The 14,903-nt window shown below is 35.9% G+C and overlaps 1 protein-coding gene across 2 annotated transcripts in view; it reads left to right on the top strand.

Moving 5' to 3' along the window:
* LOC136030515 (POU domain, class 6, transcription factor 2-like) overlaps positions 1 to 14,903 on the top strand; it is a 103,153-nt gene that overhangs the window by 54,129 nt on the left and 34,121 nt on the right. For both annotated transcript variants that reach the window (XM_065709543.1, XM_065709542.1), the window contains exon 3: positions 13,191 to 13,487. In XM_065709543.1, coding sequence (XP_065565615.1) covers positions 13,191 to 13,487 — 297 coding nt within the window. The remainder of the gene's footprint in view (positions 1 to 13,190; positions 13,488 to 14,903) is intronic.

Below are 14,903 nucleotides of genomic sequence, written 5' to 3'. Positions count from 1 at the left end.
TGGCAACCTTGTCTGTAGCCCCTTGACTGTAGCTATTTGAACAATAGTAATTTTTTAGTCAGGGTTGCTATCTGTAGCATAAAAATGCTATTTTATCACCATTACAGTCAGTTTTTTTGACTATAGCACCGAAAATGGCTGTGTAGCACGCAAACTTGGGCAATTGTAGCACTTAACGAACTGTCCGTGTTGGCAACCTTGTCTGTAGCCCCTTGACTGTAGCTATTTGAACAATAGTAATTTTTTAGTCAGGGTTGCTATCTGTAGCATAAAAATGCTATTTTATCACCATTACAGTCAGTTTTTTGGACTATAGCACCGAAAATGGCTGTGTAGCACGCAAACTTGGGCAATTGTAGCACTTAACGAACTAACCGTGTTAGTAACCTTGTCTATAGACCCTTGACTATAGCTATTTGAACAATAGTAATTTTTTAGTCAGGGTTGCTATCTGTAGCATAAAAATGCTATTTTATCACCATTACAGTCAGTTTTTTTGACTATAGCACCGAAAATGGCTGTGTAGCACGCAAACTTGGGCAATTGTAGCACTTAACGAACTGACCGTGTTGGCAACCTTGTCTGTAGCCCCTTGACTGTAGCTATTTGAACAATAGTAATTTTTTAGTCAGGGTTGCTATCTGTAGCATAAAAATGCTATTTTATCACCATTACAGTCAGTTTTTTTTACTATAGCACCGAAAATGGCTGTGTAGCACGCAAACTTGGGCAATTGTAGCACTTAACGAACTGACCGTGTTGGCAACCTTGTCTGTAGCCCCTTGACTGTAGCTATTTGAACAATAGTAATTTTTTAGTCAGGGTTGCTATCTGTAGCATAAAAATGCTATTTTATCACCATTACAGTCAGTTTTTTTCACTATAGCACCGAAAATGGCTGTGTAGCACGCAAACTTGGGCAATTGTAGCACTTAACGAACTGACCGTGTTGGCAACCTTGTCTGTAGCCCCTTGACTGTAGCTATTTGAACAATAGTAATTTTTTAGTCAGGGTTGCTATCTGTAGCATAAAATTGCTATTTTATCACCATTACAGTCAGTTTTTTTGACTATAGCACCGAAAATGGCTGTGTAGCACGCAAACTTGGGCAATTGTAGCACTTAACGAACTGACCGTGTTGGAAACCTTGTCTGTAGCCCCTTGACTGTAGATATTTGAACAATAGTAATTTTTTAGTCAGGGTTGCTATCTGTAGCATAAAATTGCTATTTTATCACCATTACAGTCAGTTTTTTTGACTATAGCACCGAAAATGGCTGTGTAGCACGCAAACTTGGGCAATTGTAGCACTTAACGAACTGACCGTGTTGGCAACCTTGTCTGTAGCCCCTTGACTGTAGCTATTTGAACAATAGTAATTTTTTAGTCAGGGTTGCTATCTGTAGCATAAAAATGCTATTTTATCACCATTACAGTCAATTTTTTTTACTATAGCACCGAAAATGGCTGTGTAGCACGCAAACTTGGGCAATTGTAGCACTTAACGAACTGTCCGTGTTGGCAACCTTGTCTGTAGCCCCTTGACTGTAGCTATTTGAACAATAGTAATTTCTTAGTCAGGGTTGCTATCTGTAGCATAAAAATGCTATTTTATCACCATTACAGTCAGTTTTTTTGACTATAGCACCGAAAATGGCTGTGTAGCACGCAAACTTGGGCAATTGTAGCACTTAACGAACTAACCGTGTTAGTAACCTTGTCTGTAGTCCCGTCACTGTAGCTATTTGAATAATAGCAATTTCGAGGTAATTACAATTTCAGAAATATTGCTAAAATGAGCAGTTACTGATCCTTTTTCTTGCAAAACCAGTTTCCTTTGTTTATCAGATTGCCGCCAAGTCATACTTTTTATTTAACAATAAAGTACAAGCGAAAACATGAATATTCGTAATAAAAGACGCCTCAGTTTGAAATTAAATAAAAAAAAGTTTTTTCTTCTGAAAGTAAGGAGCGACATTAAAACTTAAAACTAACAGAAATTATTCCGTATATGAAAGGGGATGTCCCCTCCTGAACGTCCCGCTCTTTACGCTAAAGTTTGACTCTTTGTCACAGTTCTACTTTTTAAAACAATAAAAAAACTTTAGCGTAAAGAGCGGGACGTTGAGGACTTTCAGGGGGTGTTTCCTCCTATTTTCTAAAATAATGCAAATATTCTCAGGCTCCTAACTTTTGATGGATAAGACTAAACGTGATGAAACTTATATATTTAAAATCAGCAAAAAAATACGTTTCTTTCGATGTATCTATTGGCATCAAAATTCCTTTTTTTTAGAGTTTCGGTTACTATTGAGCCGGGTTGCTCTTTACTACAGTTCGTTACCACGAACTGTTTTATCACTACTGGTACCAGTGCTGAGTGCAGTGTACAAAATATCTAAGAATCATGCTCGTGTATTTAATTATACAATCTTCTAAAGTGTTACCAGAAATAAAAAGAAACGCGAAAATCACAGTCCAATGGAAATGACAGCAAAAAAAAAGCAAATTGATTTCACTGATTTGCTGTTTCTTCTTTGCAAACTTGCACTGAATAGTGGTTTTTAACGTTTCTGCAGGCAGACCTGCCGCTTATAATTTTTTATTTCCTCCGAAGGTGAGAGTGTTGGCGATAATGCTTGAGACAGTGGCGTCAATATGGGGTGTGGGTCTGGACCCCCCTAGAATTTTGAAAATATCTTTTTGGGGGTATTTTAATTTAAAATGTCCTATTTTTTGTATTTTCAATGAAAAATAAAAAAACACAAATTTGCCGCCTTCAAGTTCTGAATAACAAGTTCACACCCCCCCCCCATATTTTTTTGTTAATCTACGCCACTTGCTTGAGAACAGAACAAAACGAAAAGCTTCAAAACTCCACATAGGTTGGAAAATCATAACTTTCGCAAGAACGGATATCCTACTGCGTAGCACGTGCTTCCAGTGGTCGCAACGAGAAATTGCATTAGCCTCCATTCCTGATGGGAGATAAACCATGCTAAGGACATACATTCTTTATCAACGTCAGTAAGAGACAAACCTTCGGAGATGGCCCCACTTAGGATGGAAGGAATGCTGCTAGACTGTAAATTTAGAGCACTTTTTGTGGCTATTGTCTTTATCTTCTTGTACGAAAAATCGATGAAAAAGAAGCTGTGTCGAGTCTGCCAGACCCATTCTCTTTTGAAGTTGTACGTCGATACATAAGTGACAAAAGTAGCCACGTTTTCATTTGACGTTTTACAGATAAATCGGAGAGCCAATCAACCAATGAAAGTGCAAGAAAAGTGATGTGGATTAGAAACCATTTCTCTCGCAAATTGTTCTGATGATTAGCTGTCCACTTTGTAAAAAAAAGATTTAGTGAGTTATAACAACCATAAGCCCTAAGATGCACCTGATTAAAAGATACATACTTGTTGGTAGAATTGACACAGATCTCTGGAATATAAACCAACTTCGCATAGTGTGCGCTCATGTAGCTAGCAGCAAAATTCCGATAATTTCCACACTTTCCCATCTTGAGTTGATGAAAGAAAAGCGATTTTCTTTTCAAAGGTACGCTAAAGTAAGTCATTATAGCCAAAGCATAGCTATGTATTGCAATCATCATCCTTGTTTACCTCTTGTTGAGGCTGTTTTGGAGGAGCCACTTTGTTGCTTAAGGATCTTCAAAAACAAGTGCAGTAAAATGATGCTTTAGAAGAGTCCACTCTTCAAGTGCTCTACAATAAGCTGCTTGACAGAGAACCAACAGCTCTGTTCTGATGCAATAATTTTGTGTATTTTGCAATCAGCAGAAACTTGAAATTCCACAAATGAGCTTTGGCTGAATTTGTTCTAGGATGATCTTCAAAACAAGTGCAGTAAAATGAAACTTCAGAAGAGTCCACTCTTCAAGTGATCTGTCAAAAGGTTACATTTTTTTTACTCAGAATCAGCATCTCTGTACTGGCACAAGACCTTTGTGTATTTTGCAATCAGCAGGAATTTGAAATTCTTTCAACGAACTGTGCCTTCTCCTTCTTTTTGCGAAATGATATCAGGCCCATATCCAAGATCCTCTAGTTCGCCAAGTAGCTTCTGTGGGTATAAGTCATATGATATGTATACATCATATGAAATAAGTACCTGAATGCTTTCACCCATGATGTTTATTCTTAATGATTTTACGTCGCTGAATGATTCTCGCCCGTTACCATGTTTGCCGCATCCCCCATCTGAGTGTAATCCTTCCCAGTTTTTTTTTTTGGGGGGGGGACCTTGACATCACATATAACCTGATCAACTTTCTGAAGATTGAAGCAGTACCACTATCAGGACAGTCAACAGTATCTGGTAAATCAACATCAATAAAAAAGAAATGATTTGAAAAAATGAAAGAAATCACAAGGTGTTTGGATGTTATCACATCATTAGTTTTTTCAATCATGATAGAAAATGGTATGTTGGCTGAAAACTAGGGCAGGGGGCAGTCAGTTATTCCGATGAGATAGTCTTATTCCTAATAGGGTTAGCAGTTTCTCAATAGGGGGCAATAGGGGCTTCATGTTTTTTTAAGGGGCAGGGGGATTAATTTGGAAAACATGCGAATGTTTAAAAAATATAGGGAACTGTTGGGAATGTTGTAAAACTTTGAATTCAAGAATGAGTAACGGTCCAGGAAACCCCTCCCCCTGCGTACCTGTTAGACGTTAGATCCTGCCCGTTTTGCCCACGGAGTGACCTGGTGCAAGTTTTTTCTTTTCAGTTTAAAGCATGTGTTTTCCTTAACAATGGAAATTATTGGTCAAAATAACTAAAATGATAACAACGTTAACAAGGGGAACGGTCATATTTTTAAATATAGGGAAATATGGTAAAGCATCGCAGAATAAAACTAGAATAGAAAAAGAGGAACAGTGACTAGGCAAATAAGTAAGAGGTGTGGGGAATAGATTGTCTAACCCGTGATTCCCAATTTGGGGTGCAGGCCCAGCCGGTGGGGCGTGGTAATATTTTGGTGGGTCATAGCCTACACCCTTTGGCTAACTATACTTTAGAGCCTTAATTTTCTTTTAAATCATGTGAATGCCGTCAGATTCTTGTGCATTTTAAAAAGCAAAAAAGATACACGATAGTTTTGAAAAATTGCATTGCTAATGCATAGTATAAAAGGTGTTTTATGCAGACAATATTCTTCATCATCATAAAATATTCCTAGAGACCAAAAAAAAAAAAATATACCAAGTTAATAACCTTTCAAGCTTCTTTTATGTGAAACTATGTCCAGAGCCTCAAATTTCATTGTAGCAAAACACATATAACTTTTAATAATAAAATCTAAATTTTACGAGGGGGATCAGGATTTTAGAAGGGGGGATCACCTTTAGTGGGGCATGACCAAAAATCAATTTGGAACCATTGGTCTAGACTTAAGAATCCCCTCGTATGTGCCTGCCAGAGATTGCTGCAACAAACAGGTTTTTTTTATAGCTACGATGTCCTAATAAACGTTTCGACCATCGAGAAACAATACAAGTTTCTTTTGTATAAGAATATGGCTAGGAGTTTTTTTTAGGGGTGACAACTATTTTTTTTTTTTTTTTGCTATAACGTTAAATGAGCTATTGGCGGTGGTGTTGACGAAATTAGCTGTCTCACATTGCAACACTGTATACTTCGAAGCAGCCTTATTGACTATCAAAGTTTTATAATCAGTTTTGCCTAGCTTTATTGTGTAGTAATTTACAAATTATTCCCCCAGCTTCTATGCTTTAAAATTTATGTGTTTTCAAAATTCTTGTCCTTCTTCTCTTCTTAAAAAATCACTAAAATCTGGTGAATTTTTATCCATCGGGTGGCAACCCTGTTACCAACAGTAGATAGTTTCCATCCTTCCTGGAGAACCTCAGAAAGCTTTGTTGGGTGCACTGACATCATTTGGAATTAATTCTCAACAGAAGGTATCCCAGAAGAACCTTCTCTTGGTTGTTGTAAATAAAATATAAGAGATGTTAACGTATAAGAAACGTTAAAAATCAAAAATAGATAATTGCCAGAAGTAGCCGGTTGATTGCACCGTGAAACCTGACATAAAGCAAATTTTGGAATATGAGTTTATACAGCTACAACGTTTGAAGATATACAACAATGTTTCTCTTGGATGGGGAGGGCTGACTGGAAAACTTAAAAAAAATGCATTTATAGAAATCAATCTGTCAATTTTTGTGGGACGGGGTTCATTGGTGTGGTTGCTCTATGTATTATTGTCATTGGGAGTTTATCCCTAAAAAATTCTCTTAGTTGCTGTAAGATAAATATTTAAAAATTAAAACAAAATTACCAGAAATGGCGGTATATCCCTCGCTAACGGCATCCTTAGATTTGAAATGTTGCCGTATTAGTACATTCAGTGAAAATTTAGAAGATGTATTCGTGTTATTTTGTCTTTGAGGGGGGGGGGGGGGGTTTGGAAAGCCAAAAATATATTTGTAGACACAAATATGTCATTTGTTTTCCTAGCTGGGGATTCGTTAGACCAAAAGTAGGATGGAATTTCCCTTCCTATGTCTAGCGTGTATCACACAAGTCTAACAATAATTTTATTTGGTTCTTATGTATTATAGCTACCACACTTAAGTTCTTGGTCTGAGTAGAACTGGTTTCTTTCTGTATTTCAGTGTGTACTCGGTGATAATCAGCTAAGACTGAGAGAGATAAACTACACTATAGATATATCTTATTGAAATTTTTATATTTTGTATCAGTATTTTGTTAGGTTAGGAACCATTGTGTTAAATACCATTTAAGATAATGTGTTCTGGGCGGCCTGATTTCCATAATTCTCTGTTGTGTTTTCCATAATTTTGTTACTAAAGTATTCATATTTTCATCATATTTAGGTATATCTTGTTAGGATTAACCTAACTTCACTTCTTGAGTGTGGTGGCTATAATACATAAGTACCTTTTATTTTTTCCTTATGTGAAATTCAGGACTAGCAATCCAAAGTCGTTATATGATATCCCTCCAAATTACATAATGAGTAATCATAAAGACAAAGATAATAGTAGTCATTTGAACCATCAGTCATAAAATATATTAAATAGCATCATCAAACACTGACTTTGTCTGTTTTGCGCTTGCGCGCTTGCTTGCTTATCAGCACAAAGTAGTTCCCTTCCTTCGAATCGCCCATCCAAAAACCAATTATCCATTCGTTCGGCATCCTCTGAGAACAAAAGAACAGGGAGGACGAAAAAAGCTAAAATACTCTAGCTTCGGGCAGCTTTCAGTTTAATGGTGATGGCAAACCGATTGAAGAGAATATATTAATTATAAAGCATCTACAAATAGTTTTCCCTCTTATCAGTATCTAGATCTAAGCGTCTAAATTCGACTTGAGTTAAACTAAAAATAAAATGAACTGAATTTTTCCAAAATGTTAGGGGCTACCGCTACTCCTAATTGTCCTCCCGCTCTTTGCTAAAACTTTTTACTTTTAGTATGATTTGTTAAGCATGAAAGGGCTCACAAAAAAAAAAATGCGATTTTTTTTGTATTAATATTTGTTTTTCTTCACATACAAAACCCAATCACATCTTCTACAAAATGCTGACGCGCTAAGAAAAACTGAAGTAGTTTTTCCTAGTAGAGTGGTTTGGTAAAGTAGTTTTTAAACAAATATTAAACTTGAGATCGCCAGAACTGAATTCCTATAATAATTCAAATTCAACCTACTTTGGGTGTAGGCAGCATCTTGTCCAAGGGGGGGGCGATTCTATGACGGAAGGGAGGAGCTGAAGTTGTATGCAGTTTAGAAACCTCACATCCCCAGCAAGTTCTATCTTACCTTTTGAAATCTTTAACTATCAATATTCACCAATAATCATCAATTAGCTCTAGCATTAATATTCTTGTATTATATACTCTTATTATCTTCTTGTAATACTACAATATAGTAAACCCACTATCATACCTCCAATTCCAAGAAAACAAACACCATAAATATCATTTGACAAAAATCACATTACGGTTAGACAACAACTTCTAGTTCTAAGAATTCAACTCAAAAGTTGAAATTTGAGCGATATAAATATCAAAACTGATGTATCTATATATCGGACCAAAAATCGATATTGAATATCGAAACATAAATATCGATATCGGAGACAATATTTGGAAATGTCTGTTTATTTAGAGCATTTTCAACCATCTACCAGCGAATATCCAGCAGATAAATTCCAACGTACGAAGAGTTCTCGTTAGTATCTACTGTAAATTTAAAGTTCTAGGGGGAGGGGAACAACTGCCTCCCCTGACCCCCTTCCTTACGCCCATGAAACGTACAGATTGCATAAACAATCATAGCAAACAAACAAATAACAGGTATCAATATAAATGAATAAATAAGTTTAAAAACAAGTAAAACTTACATGTAATATGTAAGTTAAGCTTAAAACGAACAAAAAAAATCTACGAATAAGACTATGGCTAAAATTTCCTAACTGTAAAGGTCGAAAGCCTACTGCGTCATCGGCAATTTACTGAAAACGAATTATATTGCGAATATTTTCTTGGATATTACTGGGAATGGATAAAACTTTTCGATACCCTATGGAGGTGATATAGGTATATTGTTGAGCAAAAGAGACGTCCTTCGAAACCACTTAAAATATTTCTCTCATGATCTACTCGCCTAAGTTCAGATTTTACGCCCAATGCGGTATGGTATCTTTTTAGGGATGAGGGCATTTCTTGGTAGACAGGAATAAAATAAAAGTCGAAAAACAGTAAATATTTGGGAAATTTAGACTATTCTGGGAAGAATCGTACAATGCTTAAGAAACAAATACAACGTAGAGACAATAGGGAAAATTTCAAGACAGTGGAAATTATTTCTGTAGATATTTCGGCCCTATGTCCAAGGGCCGTCTTCAGCACAATACAAGAATAAGAGAGAAACTATATATATATATATAAAAGAACTTACATCAAATTGTGAGGATTAAAACTGAATAATTAAAAACACTTTTTAAAACTTTTTTTTAAAAATAGCCCTAGCATCCTTACTTCAACGAAGTTCAACCAGGACTGGCGAAAAGAATGAAATAAGAATATAAGCTCATTCAAACTGAAGAGAATAAAATGATTAAATGTAATTTCTTAAAGCTAATCTTGCTTGTTTAGCAGCCTGTCTCAAATGCCTTTTCGTAGTTGGTTCAGTACTATTATAAATCGGTTTAGTAAAATATTTTGTTAGATCATTTTTAATTAAATTTGAGCATAAAGAATTTAGTGAGTATTCCCTCAAGTCCCTGTTCAAAGAAATATTATTATTTATTTTGAGATTAATTTCGATTGATTCTCGAACCACCTGTTTTATTCCCAAATCATTACTAATGAGTGAAGAGTTTTCAAAAAGTATCATGTGGGACGGATTATTAAATATATGCCAACCTAAAGCAGAATCAAAGGAGTTGTTGGAACTATTTGAAATTAAGGCCTTGTCTATGTCATTTTTATGCTGTTGTAACCGTTTGTCTAGATTCTGATGGGTCCTGCCGACATAGTATTTTCCGTAATCACATGGTATTTGATAGACCCCTCTTTGGCGAGTAACTGGGGTCTTATCTTTACCCGAGTTTAAGAAATTGATGATTTTAAAATTATTATTAAAAATTACGTACAGATTATTCTTTGTGCAAATATTTTTTAATTTTGTTGTGATCTTTGGGATATACGGAAGATAGACAATATTTGAGGGCTTATCAGTAGCCTCACATTGTGAAGTATCTTCTTCGATTTTACTAGAATGTCTTTTTATTCTACGGTTAATTATTTTATTGACAAAAGGAATGGGGTATCCATTACCAAAAAGAATATCTCTGATAAAGTTTATTTCTGCATTTATATATGAATTGGAGCAAATATTCAGGGCACGATCAATAAGGGAAGTTACAACTGCTCTTTTAACTTGTGGGGGGTGATTTGAATTATAGTGAAGATATCTATTGTTTTGTGTTGGCTTTCGATATAAAGTAAAATCCAGTTCATCAGAATTACGAATAATAAATACATCTAAAAACGGAAGTTTATTTTCAGTTTCAACTCCTAGGGTGAACTGCAAATTTCGGTCATAAGTGTTAAGATGATCTAAGAAGCCCCGAAGTTCAGCTTCCCCATAATTCCAAAGTGAAATTACGTCATCCATATAACGACCCCAATAGACATGTTTTAGAAAATAAGAATTCAATGCCCAATTCTCAAGATTCTCGACGTAAATATTTGCTAGTAGCCCGGATAAAGGTGTTCCCATGGGTAACCCATTTTTTTGCTGATAAAAAGAATCGCGAAATTGAAAATACATCGAAAACTTATTACAAATTTTAACAAGAGTCATTAAAACTTCACAATCAATTCCTATCGCTGAAGTCTCGATCAAGTAGTAATTTTCTTCTATTTTGTTTTTTAATAATTCCTCTGAAATAGTTACATCTATATTTGTATACATTAAAACAATGTCGAAACTACTAACTGTTGTGTTTTCTGAAATACTTGTGTTGCTAAGTTTTTTAACCAAATCTGCCGAGTTACGAATATAGGAATTTTGAGAATACAATAAAGGTTTGAAAGCTGTACAAAGCCATTTGACGCTAAAGTTTGACTCTGTCTCTCAATTCTTCTTTTTAAAACAGTAAAAAACTTTAGCGTAAAGAGCGGGGCGTTGATGAGGAAGCAGCCTCTTTCATATACGAAGTAATTTCTGTTCGTTTTAAGTTTTAATGTCGCTCCTTACTTTCAGTTAAAAAAAAACTTGTTTTCTTTTATTTAATTTCTGAACGTTTTTGAATCAATGCATGTTTTGATTTTGGCTCTCCGCAGAGGAATAATTAAAACGAAATTTGCATTTTTTTTTTTTTTTGGCTAAATGGCTTTCTCATAATTTTGATCGAATGATTTTGAGAAAAGAAGAGCGGGGAGGAAGCCTAGTTGCCCTCCGATTTTTTGGTCAATTAAAAAGGCAACTAGAACTTTTAATTTTTTACGAATATTTTTATTAGTAAAAGATTTACTTAATTTATAAATTCGCTTACGTAAAGAACTTTTGTATTCTCATATTTTTATTACATATATGAGGGGGTTCGCCCCCTTGTCAGATCCTCGCTCTTTAGACTAAAGCTTAAATTTTGTCCCAATTCATTAAGAATGACCCCAGAATCACAAAAGCCATAGAATAAATAGTTGAAATTACTAAAAATACTTTAACGTAAAGAGCGAGGTATTAGGAGGAAGTGAGCTCCTCAAATGGGTAATAATTTCTGTTTGTGTTTTAAGTTTTAATGCTGTTCCTTACTTCCAGCTGAAAGAACTTTTTCATATTTATTTTTTCATTGTTTTTTTAAATAATGCTAGTAAATCCTGCGCTCCCTTCGTGGAGATTTTCTTCCCCCATGACAAATTATCGATGGAAAGTTCCCCCAGCATATCCCACTCTTCTCAACCCCTCCCCCAACCAAAAAAATCCTCCTGAAAACGCCTGTACACTTCCCAATAACCATTAATATATGTAAGCATTGGTCAAAGTTTGTAACTTGTTGCCCCTCCCATGGGGACTGTGGGGGAGTAAGTCGTCCCCAAAGACATATTTATAAGGTTTTTCGACTACGCTGAATAAAATGGCTATCTCAGAATTTTGATCCGTTGACTTTGGTAAAATAATTAGCGTGGGAGGGGGCCTAGGTGCCCTCCAATTTTTTGGTCACTTAAAAAGGGCACTAGAACTTTTCATTCCCGTTAGAATGAGCCCTCTTGCAACATTCTAGGACAACTGGGTCGATACGATCACCCCTGGGAAAAAAAAACAAAAAAACAAATAAACACGCATCCGTGATCTGCCTTCTGGCAAAAAATACAAAATTCCACTTTTTTGTAGATAGGAGCTTGAAACTTCTACAGTAGGGTTCTCTGACACGCTAAACTTTATCAGAGATATTCTTTTTGGTAATGGATACCCCATTCCTTTTGTCAATAAAATAATTAACCGTAGAATAAAAAGATTACTAATAAAAATTACTAATAATTTTAAAATCATCAATTTCTTAAACTCGGGTAAAGATAAGACCCCAGTTACTCGCCAAAGAGGGGTCTATCAAATACCATGTGATTGCGGAAAATACTATGTCGGCAGGACCCATCAGAATCTAGACAAACGGTTACAACAGCATAAAAGTGACATAGACAAGGCCTTAATTTCAAATAGTTCCAACAACTCCTTTGATTCTGCTTTAGGTTGGCATATATTTAATAATCCGTCCCACATGATACTTTTTGAAAACTCTTCACTCATTAGTAATGATTTGGGAATAAAACAGGTGGTTCGAGAATCAATCGAAATTAATCTCAAAATAAATAATTATGTTTCTTTGAACAGGGACTTGGGGGAATACTCACTAAATTCTTTATACTCAAATTTAATTAAAAATGATCTAACAAAATATTTTACTAAACTGATTTATAATAGTACTGAACCAACTACGCCTTTGAGACAGGCTGCTAAACAAGCAAGATTAGCTTTAAGAAACTGCACCTAATCATTTTATTCTCTTCAGTTTGAATGAGCTTATATTCTCATTTCATTCTTTTCGCCAGTCCTGGTTGAACTTCGTTGAAGTAAGGATGCTAGGGCTATTTTTAAAAAAAAGTTTTAAAAAGTGTTTTTAATTATTCAGTTTTAATCCTCCCAATTTGATGTAAGTTCTTTTATATATATATATATATATATATATATATATATATATATATATATATATATATATATATATATATATAGTTTCTCTCTTATTCTTGTATTGTGCTGAAGACGGCCCTTGGACATAGGGCCGAAATATCTACAGAAATAATTTCCACTGTCTTGAAATTTTCCCTATTGTCTCTACGTTGTATTTGTTTGTTATGGAAAGGCAGTGTGGTCTTCGTCGCTATTTTTTAATGCTTAAGATTTTAGTGGACAGTCACCAATTGGGGATCCGACTTCCACAACTGGTCGGAAGAACCCCCAAGGTCATTCTAAAATTCTGATGCATAAACAGGTTTTTAACCACCCTGATAAATCTTCCTTTACAATCTCCCATCCCAAAACTTATGCTTAGAAATACCTGTTTTGCGAATAATTCTGAGTACCATTTAGATTAAAGATATTTTTTAGGTTTAGTTGTGCAGCCAATCTTCACCTTGCCGCAACAACACCAGGTGATCGCGTTTCCTCATAAATCTGCCTCGCCATCTCAGAATAATGCATCTCAATCAATGGTTAAAATTATTCAACCATCTCTTCAGGCAGCTAACCAAGACCAATCTGTAAGTCAGCCAGCTCAACCACATTTCGTGCCTCCTCAAAATGTACCTCAGGAACTGGTCGAAGATTCGGCGACAGTGGACTCGGAAGCAAAAGAGCTAGATGATGACGGATCTCCCAAACCAGACGTGGTGTTTGGTGATAAAGGTAAATCTACCTTGTTTACTTACCCTTTCCCTGAATCATATTGACATGGGGGACCCTAATGGTAAGCATAAGTGCAACTATCTGGCAGTGCTCCCCTCCAAAAAAAGAAATACTATTCTTTACCATCTCGGAAGGTTGCAAACAGCAAGTGCAATGCAAGGTTTTGACAGATAGCTTTATCAATTTTGCTGCTAGTATGGCTCTTAATTGGAAGCTAGACCCAAGGGCATAGCTCCAACATTTTTGATGGGAAGGGCTAGAGGGGTCCACATCGGAAGGGGCAAGAGGCATGGGCTATACAATTTTTTGCTCTCCAAATTATTGAGGGGAACTGCCCCCCTTGCTCCTCTCCAAGCAACGTCACTGGCTAGACTGTCGGTCTGTCCAACAAAGTAAGACAAAATCCTTATTAGGATTTCAAATCCTTAAATTTTACTTAGAACAAAACTAATTATTGAAATATAACCTTAAGAATTTACTATCCCATTGGAAGATCCCCGCTCTGTGTTTTTATGGCACTTGGTATCTACCAAGTGACATGTAGCGATCGCAAATTCTGTCGTTCTGTCGGTCCCGGTTTTGCTAGTTTAGGCACATGCAGGTAAGCTAGGACGATGAAATTTGGCAGGCGTATCAGGAACCAGACTAGATTAAATTAGAAATTGTCGTTTCCTCGATTCGACCATCTGGGTGGAGTGGGGGGGACAGTTAAATTGAAAAAAATATAGAAAAAGTGAAGTATTTTTAACTTACGAACGGGTGATCGGATCTTAATGAAATTTGATATTTGGAAGGATATCATATCTCAGAGCTTTTATTTTGAATCCTGACCGGATCTGGTGACATAGAGGGGAGTTGAGGGGGGAACCTAAAATCTTGGAAAACGCTTGGAGTGGAGGGATCGGGATGAAACTTGGTGGGAAAAATAAGCAAAAGTCCTAGATACGTGATTGAAATAACCGGAACGGATCCGCTCTATTTGGGGGAGTTGGAGGGGAAGGGTTAATACTGAAAAATTAGAAAAAATGAGGTATTTTTAAACGAAGGAGTGATCGGATCTTAATGAAATTTCATATTTAGAAGTACCTCGTAACTCAGATCTCTAATTTTAAATCCCGACTGGATCCAGTGTCATTGGGGGGGGGGCTGGAAATTTTGGAAGATACTTAAAGTGGAGAGATCAGGATGAAACTTGGTAGTAAGAATAAGCACAAGTCCAAGATACGTGACTGACATAACCGGACCAGATCCGCTCTCTTTTTGGGGAATTACTCCCCCTCCCCTCTTTGGGGGGGGAGTAATTCGGAAAAATTAGAAAAAAATGAAGTATTTGTAACTTACGAACGGGTGATCAGATCCTAATGAAATTTGAAATTTAGAAGGATCTTTTGCTTTAGAGCTCTTATTTCAAATCCT

Source organism: Artemia franciscana, chromosome 8, assembly GCF_032884065.1.
Source record: "Artemia franciscana chromosome 8, ASM3288406v1, whole genome shotgun sequence".
Lineage (NCBI taxonomy): Eukaryota > Metazoa > Arthropoda > Branchiopoda > Anostraca > Artemiidae > Artemia > Artemia franciscana.
The sequence above is the reverse complement of the archived record's forward strand: the minus strand, read 5'-3'. Positions and strand labels throughout refer to the sequence as shown.